The 17,154-nt window shown below is 32.5% G+C and overlaps 1 protein-coding gene across 3 annotated transcripts in view; it reads right to left on the bottom strand.

Moving 5' to 3' along the window:
• Positions 1–16,664, bottom strand: part of LOC309656811 (cadherin-9) — a 33,665-nt gene extending 17,001 nt beyond the window's left edge. Inside the window, exons 1-4 of one of the 3 annotated variants that reach the window (XM_082453789.1) lie at positions 16,577–16,655; positions 15,817–15,984; positions 13,487–13,674; positions 12,307–12,560 (exon numbers count right to left, since the gene is read on the bottom strand). In XM_082453789.1, the coding sequence (XP_082309915.1) occupies positions 12,307–12,560; positions 13,487–13,674; positions 15,817–15,958 (584 nt within the window). In that variant the 5' untranslated portion in view covers positions 15,959–15,984; positions 16,577–16,655. Of the gene's footprint in view, positions 1–12,306; positions 12,561–13,486; positions 13,675–15,816 lie in introns of all 3 variants that reach the window. The other 2 variants (XM_082453790.1, XM_082453791.1) reach the window with 2 other exon arrangements.
• Positions 16,665–17,154: the final 490 nt, after the last annotated feature.

The following is a 17,154-nucleotide window of genomic DNA, read 5'->3' as shown; positions in this document are numbered from 1 at the left end:
CTTCAAATATAAAATGACAGGGGCTGGATTTACCACACATACACACACCCTGCCAAAACCCACTAAAATCCAAATAAAATATATGAAACAATTATTTTTGAAGCATTAGATACAAGGAGACGGAGAGGGTAATTCCTGAGAAAAGAGGAAGAAATGATGTGATCCTCAAAACTGGCTGCTGCCTGGGAGGGTTTCTAAACAATAATGCAGGAAGTGGGAGCCCAGATGGAGCTTGTCAATCCCTTGAATTCAGGAGATAATGCTGAGAGTCCAGGGAGACCAAGGTGGGTAGAATTTGGTGGGCAGAGGACTTCATAGGATAGAGCTTCACAGAGAGAGAGCCACAGAAATATGAAGAGGATCCTGTTCAGCTCTTCAGCTGAGTGCTAATCAGAACATGCATGAGAGCAGATAAAATGAAGCCATAGATGTAACCAATTATAAGGGCCAGAGGGAGCAGAATTGAACTGGCATGTGTCTGGAAATAGTCTAATTCCCATCAGCCAAAGTAGAAAACTTGTAACTCATGGGGCTTTGGTAGAATCTCAGAAATCTCTTACTTGATTTATGGGGCAAAATTAGATCTAGACAAAGGGCTGCTAAAGCAAGGGCCAAAAGGTTTAAGCTGTTTCAAGTAACTTAGCCACACATCTGAACACAGCTCAATAGTATTTATAGAAATGCAAAGCTATCACACAATTAACACAGCATAAACACAATATTTGTCATGCAGTCAAAAATCACAGGTAAGCAAAAATGGGAAATGTGACTGCAAAGAAAAATCTGTCAATTGAAACTAACCCAGAAATGACACAGTTGACAGAATTAGCTGACAGTGATATTTAAAAAGTTATTTAAAATGCATTCTATATATTTAACTAGAGGAAAGTTTAAGGAAATAATATAGATATAGACAGATAGATAGATATAGGTATATGTCTTTCATAGAACTTCTAGAGGAGAAACTACAGTCTGTGAGTTGAAAATTATACTCTGATGGAATTAAAGCAGGTTAGATATTGCAGGAAAAAAAATAGTAAACTTGTAAATGAAGATGAATGGGAAATATTTAAAATGATTAAGGTGGGGAGATTAAAAAACAGAGCACCAGTGAGCTGTGTTGCACTTTCAAGACACCTAACATAATTAAAATGAAATGATCTGAAAGAGAGGAGGGTAGGGTAAAATTATTGAAGAAACAGTGGTTGAAAAGTTTTCCAAGTTTGAGAAAAGTCGTAAACTCACAGATCCAAGAAGCTTAATAAACTTCAAGTACAAAATACATGAAGCATGTTATAGAAAATCACATCGTAATCAAATTGCTTAAAACCAGTAACAAAATTTAAATGCATCCTAAGGAACAACTAAGTTACAAAGAGAAAAATAAACATAAAGGCAGTGAAAAATCTTTATTATAGAGCTAGGAAAAAAAAAAAAAACTACCCTCAATCTAAAATTCTATACCCAGCAAAAAAAAAAAAAAAAAAAAAAGAAAGTGATAACATAAAAAAAGGAAATAAAAAGGAATGCAAAATAAAATACAGTATTAATCCAAAGAAAGCAGAAAATTAGAAAGGTGAAACAAAGAAAAGATAGAGCAATAAGAAAACAAATAGCAAGATGATAAATTAAACTTAATAGTATCAGTAGTCACATTAAATATACATGGTCTAAACATCACAAAAGGAACAGAATGTTACATTGTGCAATAAAGCAAAACACGGCTATATGATTCTATAAGGAACATATTTTAAATACAAAAGCAGAAATAGACTAACAGCATCATACTTAATAATGAAAAACTAATTTCTTCATAAGACAAGGAGGAAGGAAAGGACTTCTGTTCTTATCACTTGTGTTTAGCATTGTCCTGGAGGTTCTTGCCAGTGCAATAAAGCAACAAAAAATATAAAATATGTTCTTGATATGTAGACATAAAACCACAAAACATGGCTGAAAACACCCTCCATGAGTGGAGAAATGCACATTGTATATGGATTAATATATTCAATATCATTAAGGTATTATCAATTCTGCCTACATTGATCAATGGACTCAACACAATCCCAATGAAAATTTCAGGAGACTCTTTTATAGCACTTGATATATGAAAATGTAAAGGGCCTAGAATTACCAGGCAACTTCAGGTAGGAAAAAAAAAAGTTAAATGATGAATACTACCTAATTTAAAGACTTTTTTAATAAAGCTATACAACAATGTGCCATTTTTGTAAACATAGATAAATATATAATTGGAATAGAAGAGAGAGTCCAGAGTTAGTTTCATACTTATATAAACAATTGAGTTTTGACAAATGTACAAAGTTTATTCAGTGAAAATTATAGTCTTTTCAACCAATGGTGCAGGAAACATTGCATTTCCAATGTAAACATCCATATACAAAAAAGAAAAAAAAAACTTTGATCCATAACTCACACCATATAAAAATTAACTTAAAATGAATCATAGATATAAATATGACTAAAAGCATTAAATCTCCTACATGAAAAAAAATAGAATGAGAATATGACTAAAAGGAATAAATCTCCTACATGAAAAAAAATAGAATGAGAATTTTGAGATTAGGCAGATGCTTCCTATATAAGACACTAAAAGCTTCATCCATAAATTTAAAAGTTAATAAACTGGATTTTATTAAAATTGAGAATTTTTGCTTTTTGAAAGTCACTTTAAGGGAATGGATATACAATCCACTGACTTGGGGAGAATATATTTGCAAATCATAAAACTGATAAAGGACTTGTATCCACTGTGTGTGTGTGTGTGTGTGTGTGTGTGTGTCTTCAAATCAGTTACAAAGACATAACCCAGTAAAATTTAGGCAAATTTTGAATAGACACTTCATCAAAAAACATATATTGGTGACATATAAACATATGAAAAAAATGCTCAACATCATTAGCCATAAAGGTAATGGAGATATTATTATATATCTATTAGAATGGCTAAAATTAAAATATTTGACAGTACCAAGGGTTGGTGAGGATGTAGAGAAATTGGAACCATCACACATGCTGATAGGAATGTAAAATTGTATAACCACTTTAAAAGTTAAACATGTAACCACCACATGTTCCAATCATAACCCTCCTAGGTATTTACTCTAGAAAAGTGAACGCATGTAACTATACAAATACTGATACACAAATATTTGTATGTGTACTTATATACAAATGTGTATAAATGTATTATAATATCCAAGTATTTGAAACAACTCAAAATATCAATGAATAAGTGAACATATAAGCAAATTGTGGTATTTCCACACTTTGGAATACTATTCAGCAATTAGAAAATTAAACTGTTAATGCACACAATGATATGGAAAATCTCAAGATAGTTATGCTAAAAGAAAGAAGTTGGACAGAAGAGAATAAATACTGTATGATTTCATTTGTATAAAGTCAAGAAAATCCAATCAAATTTAATCTATATTGCCATAAAGTAATTCAGTGTTTACCTGGGAACAGGGTTTGGTTCCAGGATGTTTGGGAGGGAAGTATTACAAATGGGAATTAGGAAACTTTGGGGGAAGATTTTGGGGATATTTTAATAGGTGTACTAATATGCTCCACCCACCAGTGGGCTGGCACTTGCCCTGGGACCAGCCTCATCAACCAGTGGGCAGGCACAAGCCCCAGGATCCCCTGGGCCCCATCCCTACCCCCCAGAAGGCTGGCACCAACTCTGGGGCCCCTGGTCCCTGAAACCAGAGACTCCAAGACCCAGCTCTGCCAGTAGTGGCCAGAACTAGCCACAGTAACCAACATCACCCACTCGTAGGCAGACACCAGTCCAGGGATCCCCTGGGACCTGGCCCTGTCCAACAACAGACTGACATGAAATTCATGACCCCTGGCCCCACGATCACCACAGTCACCAACTCTGCCCACCTGTGGGCCAGTAATAGCCCCGGGATATCTGGGGCCCCAGAGCCAGCTACCATGTCACCCTGCCCCTTGAGACCCAGCAGCCTGCAGCCTCCACACAAGGCAGGGCCTGGTAACCAACTAGACCTGGGGCCAGCCACTCCTACCAGACCATCTGCAATACTCAATCTGCCTCAACAGAAGAACCATGCAGGCCACATGAGGGCACCCCTAGAGGATATAGCTCTGGTGACCAGAGGGGAGTGCACTCCTGGGGCACATGGGACATCTACTACAAAAGGTCACTTCCAGGGTAAGGAAATGTAACCAACCTACCAAATACATAGGAATAAAAACAGCAAATTCGGCAAAATGAGGTGACAGAGCAATACGTTCCAAATGAAGGAACAAGATAATACCCCACAAGAAGGAGTAAGTGAAGTGGAGAGAAGCAATCAACACAATAAAGAGTTCAAGGTAATGATCATAAAAATGTTCAAAGAACTTAGGAGAAGATTGGATGAACAAAGTGACAAGTTAGAAAATTTTAACAGTTAAAAAAATATAAAGAAGAACCAAAATACATGAAGAATACAATAACTGAAATAAAAAATAGACCAGAATGAATCAACAGATTAGATGATACAGAAGAACAGATCAGCAAGCTGGAAGAAGACAGAGTAGTGGAAATCACTGAAGCTGAACAGCAAAAAGAAAAAAAAATAATAAAAATAAAGGAGGACAACTTAAGAGACCTCTAGTACAACATTAAGCATACTAAGATTCACATTTTGGGGTCCAGAAGGAAAAGAGAGAGAAAGGGGCAGAGAACATATTTGAAGACATTATAGCAGAAAACTTCCCTAACCTGAGAAAGGAAACAGGCATTCAGGCCAAGAAGCAGAGTCCAAAACAGGATCAACCCAAAGAGGACCACACCAAGACATATTATAACTAAATTACAAAAATTAAAGAGAGAATATTAAAAGCAGCAAGGGAAAAGCCACAAATTATGTACAAGGGAATTCCCATAAAGCTATCAGTCAACTTTTCAGCAGTTACTACACAGGCCAGAAGGGAGTGACACAGTATATTAGAAGTGATGAAAAGGGAAAAACCTACAAGCAATGATACTCTCCCGGGCAAGGTTTCATTCAGATTTGATGGAGGTATCAGAGTTTTACAGACAAGCCAAAACTAAAGAGTTCAGCACCACCAAACCAAATTTAAAGAAAAATTAAAGGATTTCTCTGAGTAAAAAAGAAAAGCAGAACTAGAAATAGAAAATTACAAAAGGAAAAATCTCATTTGTAAAGACAAGTATACAGTAAAGGTGGTAAATCAACGATGCATGAAGCTAGTAGGAAGGTTAAAAGACCAAAGTAGTAAAATCATCTATATATACAATAAATAACTAAGGGATACACAAAACAAAAAGATGTAAAATATGATGTCAAAACAGTAACTGTGGAGTGGGGCTGGGGAGTAAAAATGCAGGGTTGTTAAAATCTGTTTGAGTTTAAGAGATCTGAAACTTAAAATAATCATATGTATATGGATGGCTATATATAAACCTCATGGTAACAGCAACCTCACGGTAACTCTCAACAAACAAAAGTTCAGGACCAGATGTCTTCACAGATGAATTCTATCAAACATTTATAGAAGAGTTAATACCTCTCCTCAAATTATTCCAAAAAATTAAAGAAGAATGAATAATTCCAAACTCATACCAAGAGGCCAGCATCATCCTGATACCACTCAAACATCTATAGCAGATACATACATGCAAATGAGAAAGGAATCCAAGCAAAACACTAAAGGCAGCCATCAAATGAAAAGGGAGAAGAGAAAAAGAAGAAGAAAGGAACAAAAAAGAACTATAAAACCACCCCTAAACAATTAACAAAATGGCAATAGGTACTTACCTATCAACAATTACTTTAAATGTAAATGGACTAAGTGAAAAAAACATAATGACTCAAAACCTTTGGGATACAGCAAAAACAGGCCTAAGAGGGAAGTTTATAGCAAGAAAAGCCTATCTCAGGAAACAAGAAAAACCTCAAAGAAACAACCTAACTTTACATCTAAAGGAACTGGGAAAAGAAGAAAAAATAAAATCCAAAGTTAGTAGAAGGAAAGCAGTTATAAAGATAAGAGCAGAAATAAATGAAATAGAGACCAAAAAACCAAAAAACGCAACAGGAAAGATCACTAAAACTAGGAGCTGGTTCTTGGTAAAGATAAACAAAATTGATAAACTTTTAGCCAGACTCATTAAGAAGAAAGAGAGAGGGCCGAAATTAACAAAATCAGAAATGAAAAAAGAGAAGTTACAACCTACACCACAGAAATACAAAGGATCATAAGAGATTACTATGAACAATTATACACCAAGAAAATGGACAACCTAGAAGAAATGGACAAATTCTTAGAAATGTGCAACCTCCCAAGATTGAACCAGGAAGAAATAGAAAATTATTATTTTATTATCAGTAATAAAATTGAATCAGTAACTAAAAAAAAAATTCCCAACAAACAAAAATCCAGGACCAGATATTTTCCCAGATGAATGCTACCAAACATTTATAGAAAAGTTAACACCAATCTCTCAAACTATATTCCAAAAAATTAAAAAGGAATGAATGCTTCCAAACTCGTACTAAGAGGTCAGCATCATCCTGATACCAAAACCAGATGAAGATCACACAAAAAAATTACAAGCCTATACCACTGATGAATGTAGATGCAAGAATCCATAACAAAATGTTAGCAAAATGAATTCAACAATACATTAAAAGGTTCATACCCCATGATCAAATGGGGTTTATCCCAGGGAAGAAAGGATGGTTCAATATTTGCAAATCAATGTGATATACCACATTAACAAATTGAAGAATAAAAATCATATGACCTTTCAATAGATGCAGAAAAAGCTTTTGAGAAAATTCAACATTCATTTATGATAAAAAAAACTCTCCACAAAGTGGGTATAGATAGAATTTACCTCAACATAATAAAGGCCATATATTACAAGCCCACAGCTAAAATCATACTCAGTGTTGAAAAGCTGAAAGAGTTTTTCTAAAATCAGTAACAAGACCTGGATACACACTTTCACCACTTTTATTCAACATAGTTTTGGAAGTCCTAGCCACAGCAGTCAGACAAGAAAAAGAAATAAAAGTCATCCAAATTAGAAAGGAAGAATAAAAACTGTCACTGTTTGCAGATGACATGATACTACACTTAGAAAATCCTAAAGATGCCACCAAAAAAATACTAGAACTCATCAATAATTTGGTAAAGTTGGAAGATACAAAATTATTGATAATATATAGAAATCTGTATTTCTAGACACTAAAAATGAACTATCAGAAAGAGAAATTAAGAAAACAATACCATTTACAATCACATCAAAAAGAATAAAATACATAGGAATAAATCTAACTAAAGAGGTTAAGGACCTGTGCTTGCTAAACTATGCAACACTGATGAAAGAAATTGAAGAATACACAAACAGATGGAAAGATATACCATGTTCATGGATTATAAGAATCAGTTTTGTGTATAATGTATATAAAATATCCATATTTCCTAAGGCAACCTACAGAATCAGTGCAATCCCTATCAAAATACCAAAGTCATTTCTCACAGAACTAGAACAAATAATTCTAAAATTTGTATGAAACTCGGAAGACTCTGAATAGCCAAAACAATCTTGAGAAAGAAGAACGAAGCTGGAGGTATCATGAGCTCTGATTTCAAACTATACTACAAAGCTACAGTAATCAAAACAGTATGGTACTCGTACAAAAACAGACACATAAATCATTGGAACAGAATAGAGACCCCGGAAGTGAACCTGCACTTACATGGGCAATTAATCTACCACAAAGGAGGCAAGAATATACAATGGAGAAAAGATATTCTCTTCAATGAGTGGTTCTGGGAAAACTGGACACATACATGTAGAAGAATCACACTGGACTACTTTTTCACACCATGAATAAAAATAAATTCAAAATGGATTAAAGACTTAAATGTAAGAACTGCAACCATAAAAGTTCTAAAAGAAAACATGGGCAATAAACTCTTTGACATTGGTCTTAGTAATATTTTTTGGATATATCTACTCAGGCAAGGGAAACAAAAGCAAAAATAACTAAATAGGACTTAATCAAACTAAAAAGTTTTTGCCCAGTGAAAGAAACAATCAACAAAATGAAATGGCTGCCTACTGAACAGGAGAAGATATTTGCAAATGATAGATCCAATAAGTGGTTAATAGCCAAAATAGATCCAATAAGTAGTTAATAGCCAAAATATACAAAAACCAAACAGCCTGTTTAAAAAATGGGCAGAGGTTCTGAACAGACGTGTTTTCAAAGACATATAGATGGTGAACAGGCACATGAAAAGATGCTCAACATCACTCATCATCAGGGAAATGCAAATTAAAACCACAATGAGATACCACCTCAACTGTCGTAATGCTATTATCAAAAAACAACAAACAACGAAGGTTGACAGGATGTGTACAAAAGGGAACCTTCATGTACTGTTGGTGGGAATATAAATTGGTGCAGCCGATATGGAAAACAGTATGGAGATTCATCAAAACTATTAAAACCAAACTACCATATGATCCAGCAATTCCACCTGGGTATTTATCCAAAGAAAAAGAAAACACTCATTAGAAAAGATATATGCACCCCTACATTTATTGCAGCATTATTTACAATATCCAAGATATGGAAGCAACCTAAGTGCCCAGTGATAAATGAATGGATAAAGAAGATGTGGTATATATGCATATATACACAATGGAATATTACTTAGCCATCAAAAGAATGAAATTATGCCATTTATGACAGCATGGATGGATCTAGAGTAAATAAATAAAATAAGTCAGAGAAAGTCACATACTGTATGATTTCGCTTGTACGTGAAATCTAAAAAGCAAAACAAATGATCAAATATAACAAAACAGAAACAGTTATAGATACAGAGAACAGATAATTTCCAGAGGGGAAGGTATAGGGGAGGAAAGAAATAGGTGAGGGAGATTAAGAGGTACAAACTTCTACTTGGCAAATAAATGAGCCATAGGTATGAAATGTATAGTGTGGGGAATATAGTTAATAACTATGTAATACCTTTGTAAGGTGGCAGATGGTAACTAGACTTATCGTGGTGATCATTTTGAAATATATAGACATTTTGAATTACTATGTTGTGCAACAGGAAAAAAACATAGTGTTGTAAGAAAATTATACTTTAAAAACAAACTCATAAAGAAAGATCATATTTGTGGTTACCAGAGGTGGGGGTAGGTGGAGGGAGAATTGGATGAAGGCAGCCAAAAGGTACAAATTTTCAGTTATATGTAAGTACTAGTGATATTGATATAATATACAATATAATACATATAATTAACACTGCTGTATGTTATAAATGGAAGTTGTTAAAGAGTAAATCCTAAGTTCTCTTCAGAAAGAAAAAAAAATTTCTGTTTCTTTAACTTTGTATCTATATGAGATGATAGATGCTCACTAAACTTATTGCGGTAATCATTTCATGATGTATGCACATCAAATCATTACGCTGTACACCTTAAACTTTTACAGTGCTATATGTCAATTATATCTCAATAAAACTGGAAGGAAAAAAAAGAAATTTCCTATTGTGGGAAATGGAAAAAATGATGAAAAACTAGACCAAATTCTGAGGGACAAAAGCCATATTTTGCTTTTTGTATAATTTTGTCCTTGAGGCTTTGCTTTGTACCCCTGAGGTCGGTCAAAGCAGTTTATGAATGTGAAACAATGTTAATTATCTCTAATTAATAATTAGGTCAGTAAGAACGCAGAATATATCTGCTAAAGAATTGGTTGTGCATTCAGATCATCAGTAGTTTGAACCTCAGTCTGCTAATTATTTGTACAGTGTCCTTAGTAAAGTTCCTTAAACTCTTTGCATCTCAGTTTATGTTTTTTTAAAATGTAGGTGTATGTGTCAATTCCAAACTGCCAATCTATCCCTCTCCCTCCCCATTCCCCCCTGTTAACCATAAGTTCGTTCTCTAAGTCTGAGAGCCTGACTACTGTATTTAAAATTAGATAATCAACAAGGACCTACTGTACAGCACAGGGAACTCGGCTCAGTGTTCTGTAATAACCAAAATGGGAAAAGAATTTGAAAAAATAATAGATACATAAATATGTGTAACTGAATCACTTTGCTGTGCAACTGAAACTAACACAACATTGTTAATCAACTTTGCTCCAATATAAAATAAATTTTTTTAAAAATGTAGGTGATAACAGTTGTACTCACCTTATAATGTGGTGATGAGGTTTAAATGATCTAATAAATATAAAGCTCTTTGGATAGTGTCCAGCTCATAGCAAGGGCTCAATAAATGATAACAATTATTTTATAGAGGAAAGGATAGGCAAAATATTTGTCTCATGTCATGAATCTGGTGCCACAATTGAAGTAGAAAAGACATTGACTACTATTTTTTGGAAATTGCAAAATCTATCAAGAACAGATACTTACTGAGCATTTATAGCTATTGGTATGGACAATCCCTTATCCATTTTTAATATAAGTGGTGATTTATTTCTATTTCAATATTGCAAAGAACACAAAAATACTTTAAACTTCTTTTTGTTACTTACAAAAATAAATGCACATATAAGAAATGCCAAAACTAATCAGCCACACTCAATTTCAGTAAAACATAAATAAACATTTTGGATATAAAAATGCTGGAACATATGTGTAGACCACTGGAAAACTAGATTACTTATTCATTTCATTTTAGGAGTTTTGTTTTATATAATACGAAGATTTTAAATTAATCCATTTCATGTATACTGATACAAAAGTGTCAGAGTAAAATAATCTTTTATGCATTGGTATCATTATAAGTCATGTTTTTAAATTAATTAACAATATACAAAATATATAATTTGAACCTGAACATTTTTTAAAAGAGAAAGTTAAGTGAATTCTATTCTAATTAACCTAAAACTAACCAAATATTTCAAGCTAAACTCTGAGTACTAACTACAGATTAAAATTTCACAAACTTTCTTTATTTTAAAAATATATTAATTGACCAACAAATTAAATATAAATTAGGGTATATTTAGTGCAACAAACGTGGCTTTGTAAATTAACATGAATAGTTATTACATCTTAAACTAAATTTAATACTTATATACTTAGTATTGTGCTCACTGATTTTCTATGTATGATGGTATGACATGAATTCCAGGAAATCTGGGCATTCCCAATAAATATTTAACCATTTATTTTCCTTAATTAAAAATTAAATTTGATCCAAAAATTTATTGAAATATAGTTTATTTACTACAATATTGTGTTAGTTTTAGGTATACAGCAAAATGATTCAGTTATATATACATATAAATATATATATTCTTTTTTTTACATTCCCTTCCATTACAGGTTATTACAAGATATTTAGTACAGTTCCATGTGCTATACAGTCAGTCCTTGTTGTATAAAAAATTAAATTTTAAACAAAGCATAATTTTAGGCATTTTACTAGCCACATATTAACAGACAATATATTATTTGTCTGTCTCTTTTGTCTTCATCAACATACCTGCCCATCTTCATCCACCCATCCTATTCATCCATCTATGTCACAACTATATTTATATTCTCCTTAAGCATAGTTTCTGGCATATTTGAAAACTTTTAAATGGTTAATACAATATTCAAATTTTGGGAAAGTATTACACTATTCTGCACTATACTATACCAATTTTTAATAGTTTTACTGTTCTTAAATATCATTACTCATTTTACCAATTCTCTGTTTTATTAATAGAATACAATTGATATTTTGCTTCTCAAAAGTTTTGATGTAAAATGTGCCTAGGGACTATTTTCAAAAGACATTTTTCATCAATTTTCAAGGTATCTCTTAAGCTTTCTAGAAGAACTTCTTTTCTAATGTATTTGTTTAGATATCTTATTATTCGAACTATGATTTATCTAAGAAGGGCAATGAGACAAGAATTACATCAATAACTAAGGGATTGGAATCACGGACACTGGAGCCAGACAGCCTGAACCTCAAACCCAGCTTTGCCAGTGACTAATTATTTGGCAAGTTATTTAAATGTTCAGTACCTTAGTCTTATCATCTACAGAAAGATATAATAATAAGAGCTACCTTGTAATATGTGATAAGAGTCAAATGAAATAATATATCCAGAGCACTTAGAAGACAGCCCAGCTAAAAGTCTGTGCTATGGAAGTGTTTGGTTGTATTACTGTACTTGATCATACATGGTACAATTTTTTTTCACACAGGTTATAAATAGATTATCATTTTTCTTCAAACTTAAGTTTTCTCAAAATACTTACTTTATTAAATTGTTCATGGCATCTGGGTCATATGCTGTAACCTGTCCAATGATGCTGCCTTCCTTTACATCTTCATCTACTTCTATCAAGTAAAAAATTTTACTGAACACAGGAGGCTCATCCATATCTTCCACAGATATTTTGACCACAGCTGTGTCTTTGAAAGGTCCCAGGTACAGGAATCGTGGATCAGGGTGAGTGTTACTTGCATCCACTTTTAAAGTGTACAGCATTTTGTTTTCATAATCTAAATTCTGAAGTTAAATAAAATAAGAAAAATTAGTATAATATAGCAGACATAAAAATGGAAGACAATTTCAAAATTTAATAACCACCTCTCTTAATAGTCCCAGTAATTCTGGTTAAATAACTTTCCCAATTATTGCTTCATGGGTATAACAAATAAATTAGGAAATTTTTTTTTTGCCTTACACATTTATAAGGAGTAATTCAATATAATAGTATACACATTAAGATTGATTCACACTTAGTAATGCATTTTACATTTTGGTAGTCATAGGTAAATGTATTATCTAATACATAGGCTATTTATTACTATATTATTATTATTAAAGTTATAAAAATTTAAAATCAGCAGAAACATAAAATTGAGATTTAACAAACCATTCACATAAGTTGCTTCCTTAAGTCCTACAGTTCTAAAACTGTGTTTTAAAAAGAAAAAAAAAAAATTATTAATCTGAACACTGTGGAAAAAAAGCTGTGAATGAAAGCAGGGAAATTAGGGTGATATAAAGTAATCAATATTTAGTTTGATTATTCTGTATAACGCTTTATAATGTTCTCCACTGCTTTAAAAATCAAGCATCTTCAGGCTTCATCTATTTTAATAAACCGTCACACTTAACAATTTAAATATTTTAAACAGTGAATGAAATAATACCATGGTGCAATATAAAACAAAGACTTTTGAGAGTATCTAATCCTTGTTTGATTGTTGTCTACTATAAGCACAAGCTGTTGAGGTTTTATATCAGTTTTTAAGTGTCAAAGATAAAGATGCTTAACTTATTTGAAGTGAAATCGCAACTATTCCCACTTATATGAAGGATAGAAGCATGTAAAGGATGGGAAAAATAAATCCTAGGCTTTTCTTCCTTGAAAAGCAAAAATAAACTATAAAGCACTCAATGAGGAAATGAAGACAGCAAGAAGAAACCTGTTTGACAGTTATAATCCCTTCCTGTGTATCCTTGTCAGTGACGACATCAAACATGTCTGCTCCGTCTCCTTCAGCAATGCTGTATTCCATCTCAGCATTTTCCCCCACATCAGGGTCATTGGCTTTTATCCTTCCAAGATGAGTTCCAAGAGGTACAGACTCAGGAGAATAAAATTGATACGTACCTGAAAATTAAATCAAAGCTGTTTCATCTTTAGACAACAAAAATCTTTCATTTCCTCTGCCTTTTTTACTTAAATTAATTTCAAATTAGGAGAGTTTTTCGTCATATTGAATTGTAAGCTGTCAAAAATTATAGATTTATTAAGTTAGAAAAATAATTTATAAAGGCAGAGTACTCTCATTTTGTAAATGAGAAATATATGTTCCAGAAAGATTAAGTGAATGTCTCAAGGTTATTTAGATAATAGATGGTAGTCCTGATACTAGAATCCAGAACTTTTGACTTAAGAGGGCAAGGAAAACAATTATTTACTGCTTATCTGAAGCATTCAACATTGTCATTACACATTTTTACTTATACTAAATGATTTAGAACATGCATTTATTCTTATATTGTAACTCAGGGATAGAAAAAATAAATCCATACACAGCAAGTTACTTCTTTTTTTTTTTTTTTTTTTTTTGCTTGTTAATGTCTTTAAGTGGGATATGAGCGTTTCTGTCTCCTGCAGTTTCAGCCATTACATTGTGCTGTTCATGAAAGCATTTTAGTTTGTGAGGATTTATTTAAGAGATAATAGGAAAATATCACAAAAAATGTTAATGAAAGTTAGAAATGTTTTTAAACATTTAATATGTGTTGAAATCTATATAAGGCCAAAGGCCCTCTATGTTAATTTATTTAATTCTAACATTAGTCCTTATAGAATGAAGGCAGGTGTATTATCCTCAGATAAGGCTCAAAGAAATCATCCTGTAAAACTGGGAAAAGCAGAAGGCAAAACTAAGTCTCCCTGACTTCAAAGTCTGTTCTCTTTCCAATTTGCTTGGTGGTTAAGAAGAGGGACTTCTAAATCCAACTGCCCTGGATTTGAATTTTCATCACTAGGCAAGTTAGTTAAATTCTCTAACCCTTAATTTACACATCTGTAAAATAGAGATGATGATAGCTATTAACTCATAGGTTTGTTATTAAGATTCCATGAAATGACGTCTTTAACATGCTTAGCCCAGTTCTTAGTTCAAGAACATTTTTACTATTACGAGTTCCAAACCTTCTGCTGAGATTATAATAGATCATAAAATTATAGAGTGGCAAGTCATTTGAGAATTCATCACATCATACTTTTTCAGTTTATGTTTAAGGAACCTGAATGCAAAGTTTAGATTTATGTTAATTAGTCTTATTATTCATATTCTTAGCAAAGTTTATTTTTTAATATTTATCATTTGTATATGTCCACCATCCAGAGCTGTATCATCAAGTATTTCAAATTTGATTAGCTTGAAAAAAATGCTTTACTCTATTGGAATCAATGTTATAAATTGAAATTTCAGGGCCCTTAACAGAACGTTTCAAGATAGGACCTCTTATAATTTTATTTGCTGCAACATAGAAATATTTTCAGCAGAGAATGAGTCTGTTTTTGTAGGACCTCATGGCTTGCAAAGAATCCATGGTTTAACATAGAAATCGTGACAACTGAAAGGCTATTAACTGATTTAATCTTCACAAGTAGGTAACAGATACCAGCAAACTCTAACATATCTCAGATGCCATCACAACCAAGGTTATTTCATGAGACTGTGGGCCAATAAGAAAGAAAAATGTGGCCAATTAAACTAACTTACATTGATTTTAATATAGTATCTGATTTCAGAGACGTTAAAACATCAACAAACCTGTGTTTTAGAATTGATTAAATAAGGGATTATAATTCTTACATACAAACAAGAGAACTGAGGCAAGACAAGTGATAGACATGGGATTTGCAGCCTGGTGGTCAGACTTGAGAGTCCACGCTCATAACCAGGAAATAGATAAGAAAAAGAACTAGATGATCATAGGAAATGTTGGGAAAGGTAGTCCGGAAAATTTTATAACTCTTCAAAAGGTAGAAGAAGATAATTATAAAGTTGCCAAAAAGAACCTCATTTCCTTGTTTTCTCCATTACCTACTCAATGATGAAATGATTCTAGTCACTTTTAATTAATTTGTGGGAAATCATGATATTCTGTGGGAGGAGGGGTTGTGGATTCATCTTTATCCATAAACTAGTAGTGAAACTACTAGTAAAAGTATTAAACTGTTCATAGTGTGTTTGAGAAACTTTCCACATGGTATCACTGAAACCTCTCTTACTCTGGGGAAATCGAGGAGGATTGTTGTTGACGTCTGTCAGAGTGATGTTCACTGTGGTGGTTCCAGAAAGGCCTCCCATCTGGCCACCCATGTCTTTGGCTTGTATAACCACTTGGTACTGCTCTCTATTTTCTCTGCTCATGTCTGGTAATGCAGTTTTTATTATGCCTTTTGGAAAAAATAGACAAATATTTTGCAATTCAATCACTGTGTTTTAAAATTAAGCCATGCAAGATCCATTTTACAGACATTAATCAGAACAAACAGATGATAAGATGTCAGTGTACCTAGATAAGTCTTTCAATCCATACATAACCAATTTAACATAATTCACAGAACAGAAAAAAATTCTTCCATGGGCTGTTGTTCAAGAAGAAATTTTTGCTAATCAATTTAATTATCCTTTTGACTAGAAAAACTAACTTTAGTCAAAAGTCTTTAGATGAATAAGCTTAATTTTGATGATTGTCACTTTTTTTTGGCTTTGAGTATTTCCTAAGACATGTAATGTGTTGAATCTCTGTGAAATTTTGTATTTAATGTAATAAATTTAAACTCAGTAAATACTAGTCTAAAGGGCTAAGGATTCAAATCTTTTTAAATAATAGGAATTCTGCTTCTGTATCCATGGAATAACTATCAATATAAGGAATAAATAAAAACATGACACTTAATAGCTTTTTAACTATAGAAAAATCTATAAATGTGCATCCAGATGTATTGCATAATGAGAAAGAGACCAAGTATTAGATGTTGTTACCTGATTCTGGGTCCACTGAAAAATATGGCTGTCCTTGCAATATGCTATAGACCACTTTGGCACTATTTCCATAGTTGGCGTCATCTGCATCTGTTGCAGTCACTTGTATAACAGATGTACCTACATGAATCCCCACCCAAACACAGACACTTAAGTACTTAGAAATTTGAAGCTATGTTTATGAAACCATATTACTGGGAATGTGGTGTGTTAGACCATGGTACATGTTTCAAGAAATTTGTTTGAATTATGCTGCTAAAAAAAAATCACTTATCTTTCATTTTTTTTAATTTAAATATTCCTTAATAATATTGTTACTATTATTGAGCTATCTAAAAAAGTCAAAAGCAAAATTTATCATAAAGATGAATGTGCACTAATTGATTGAAAATACTGTGACAGAAAACAAGTTTTCACTGAATACAGTGCACATACAATTTTCAATTAATACATTTATTGCTAACTGGAAATGTGAATTCAAAGATAAATCCAACATTGAAAGCACTCCTGCTGCTTTTTATTCTGATAAATTAACTAAATATTGTAAATTGAAAATAAAGAGGCCCTGTTTTTATCAA

This window comes from Balaenoptera physalus (assembly GCF_965194825.1).
Source record: "Balaenoptera physalus genome assembly, chromosome: 3".
Lineage (NCBI taxonomy): Eukaryota > Metazoa > Chordata > Mammalia > Artiodactyla > Balaenopteridae > Balaenoptera > Balaenoptera physalus.
Note: the sequence above shows the minus strand (reverse complement) of the source record. Positions and strands in the feature narration are given on the sequence as shown.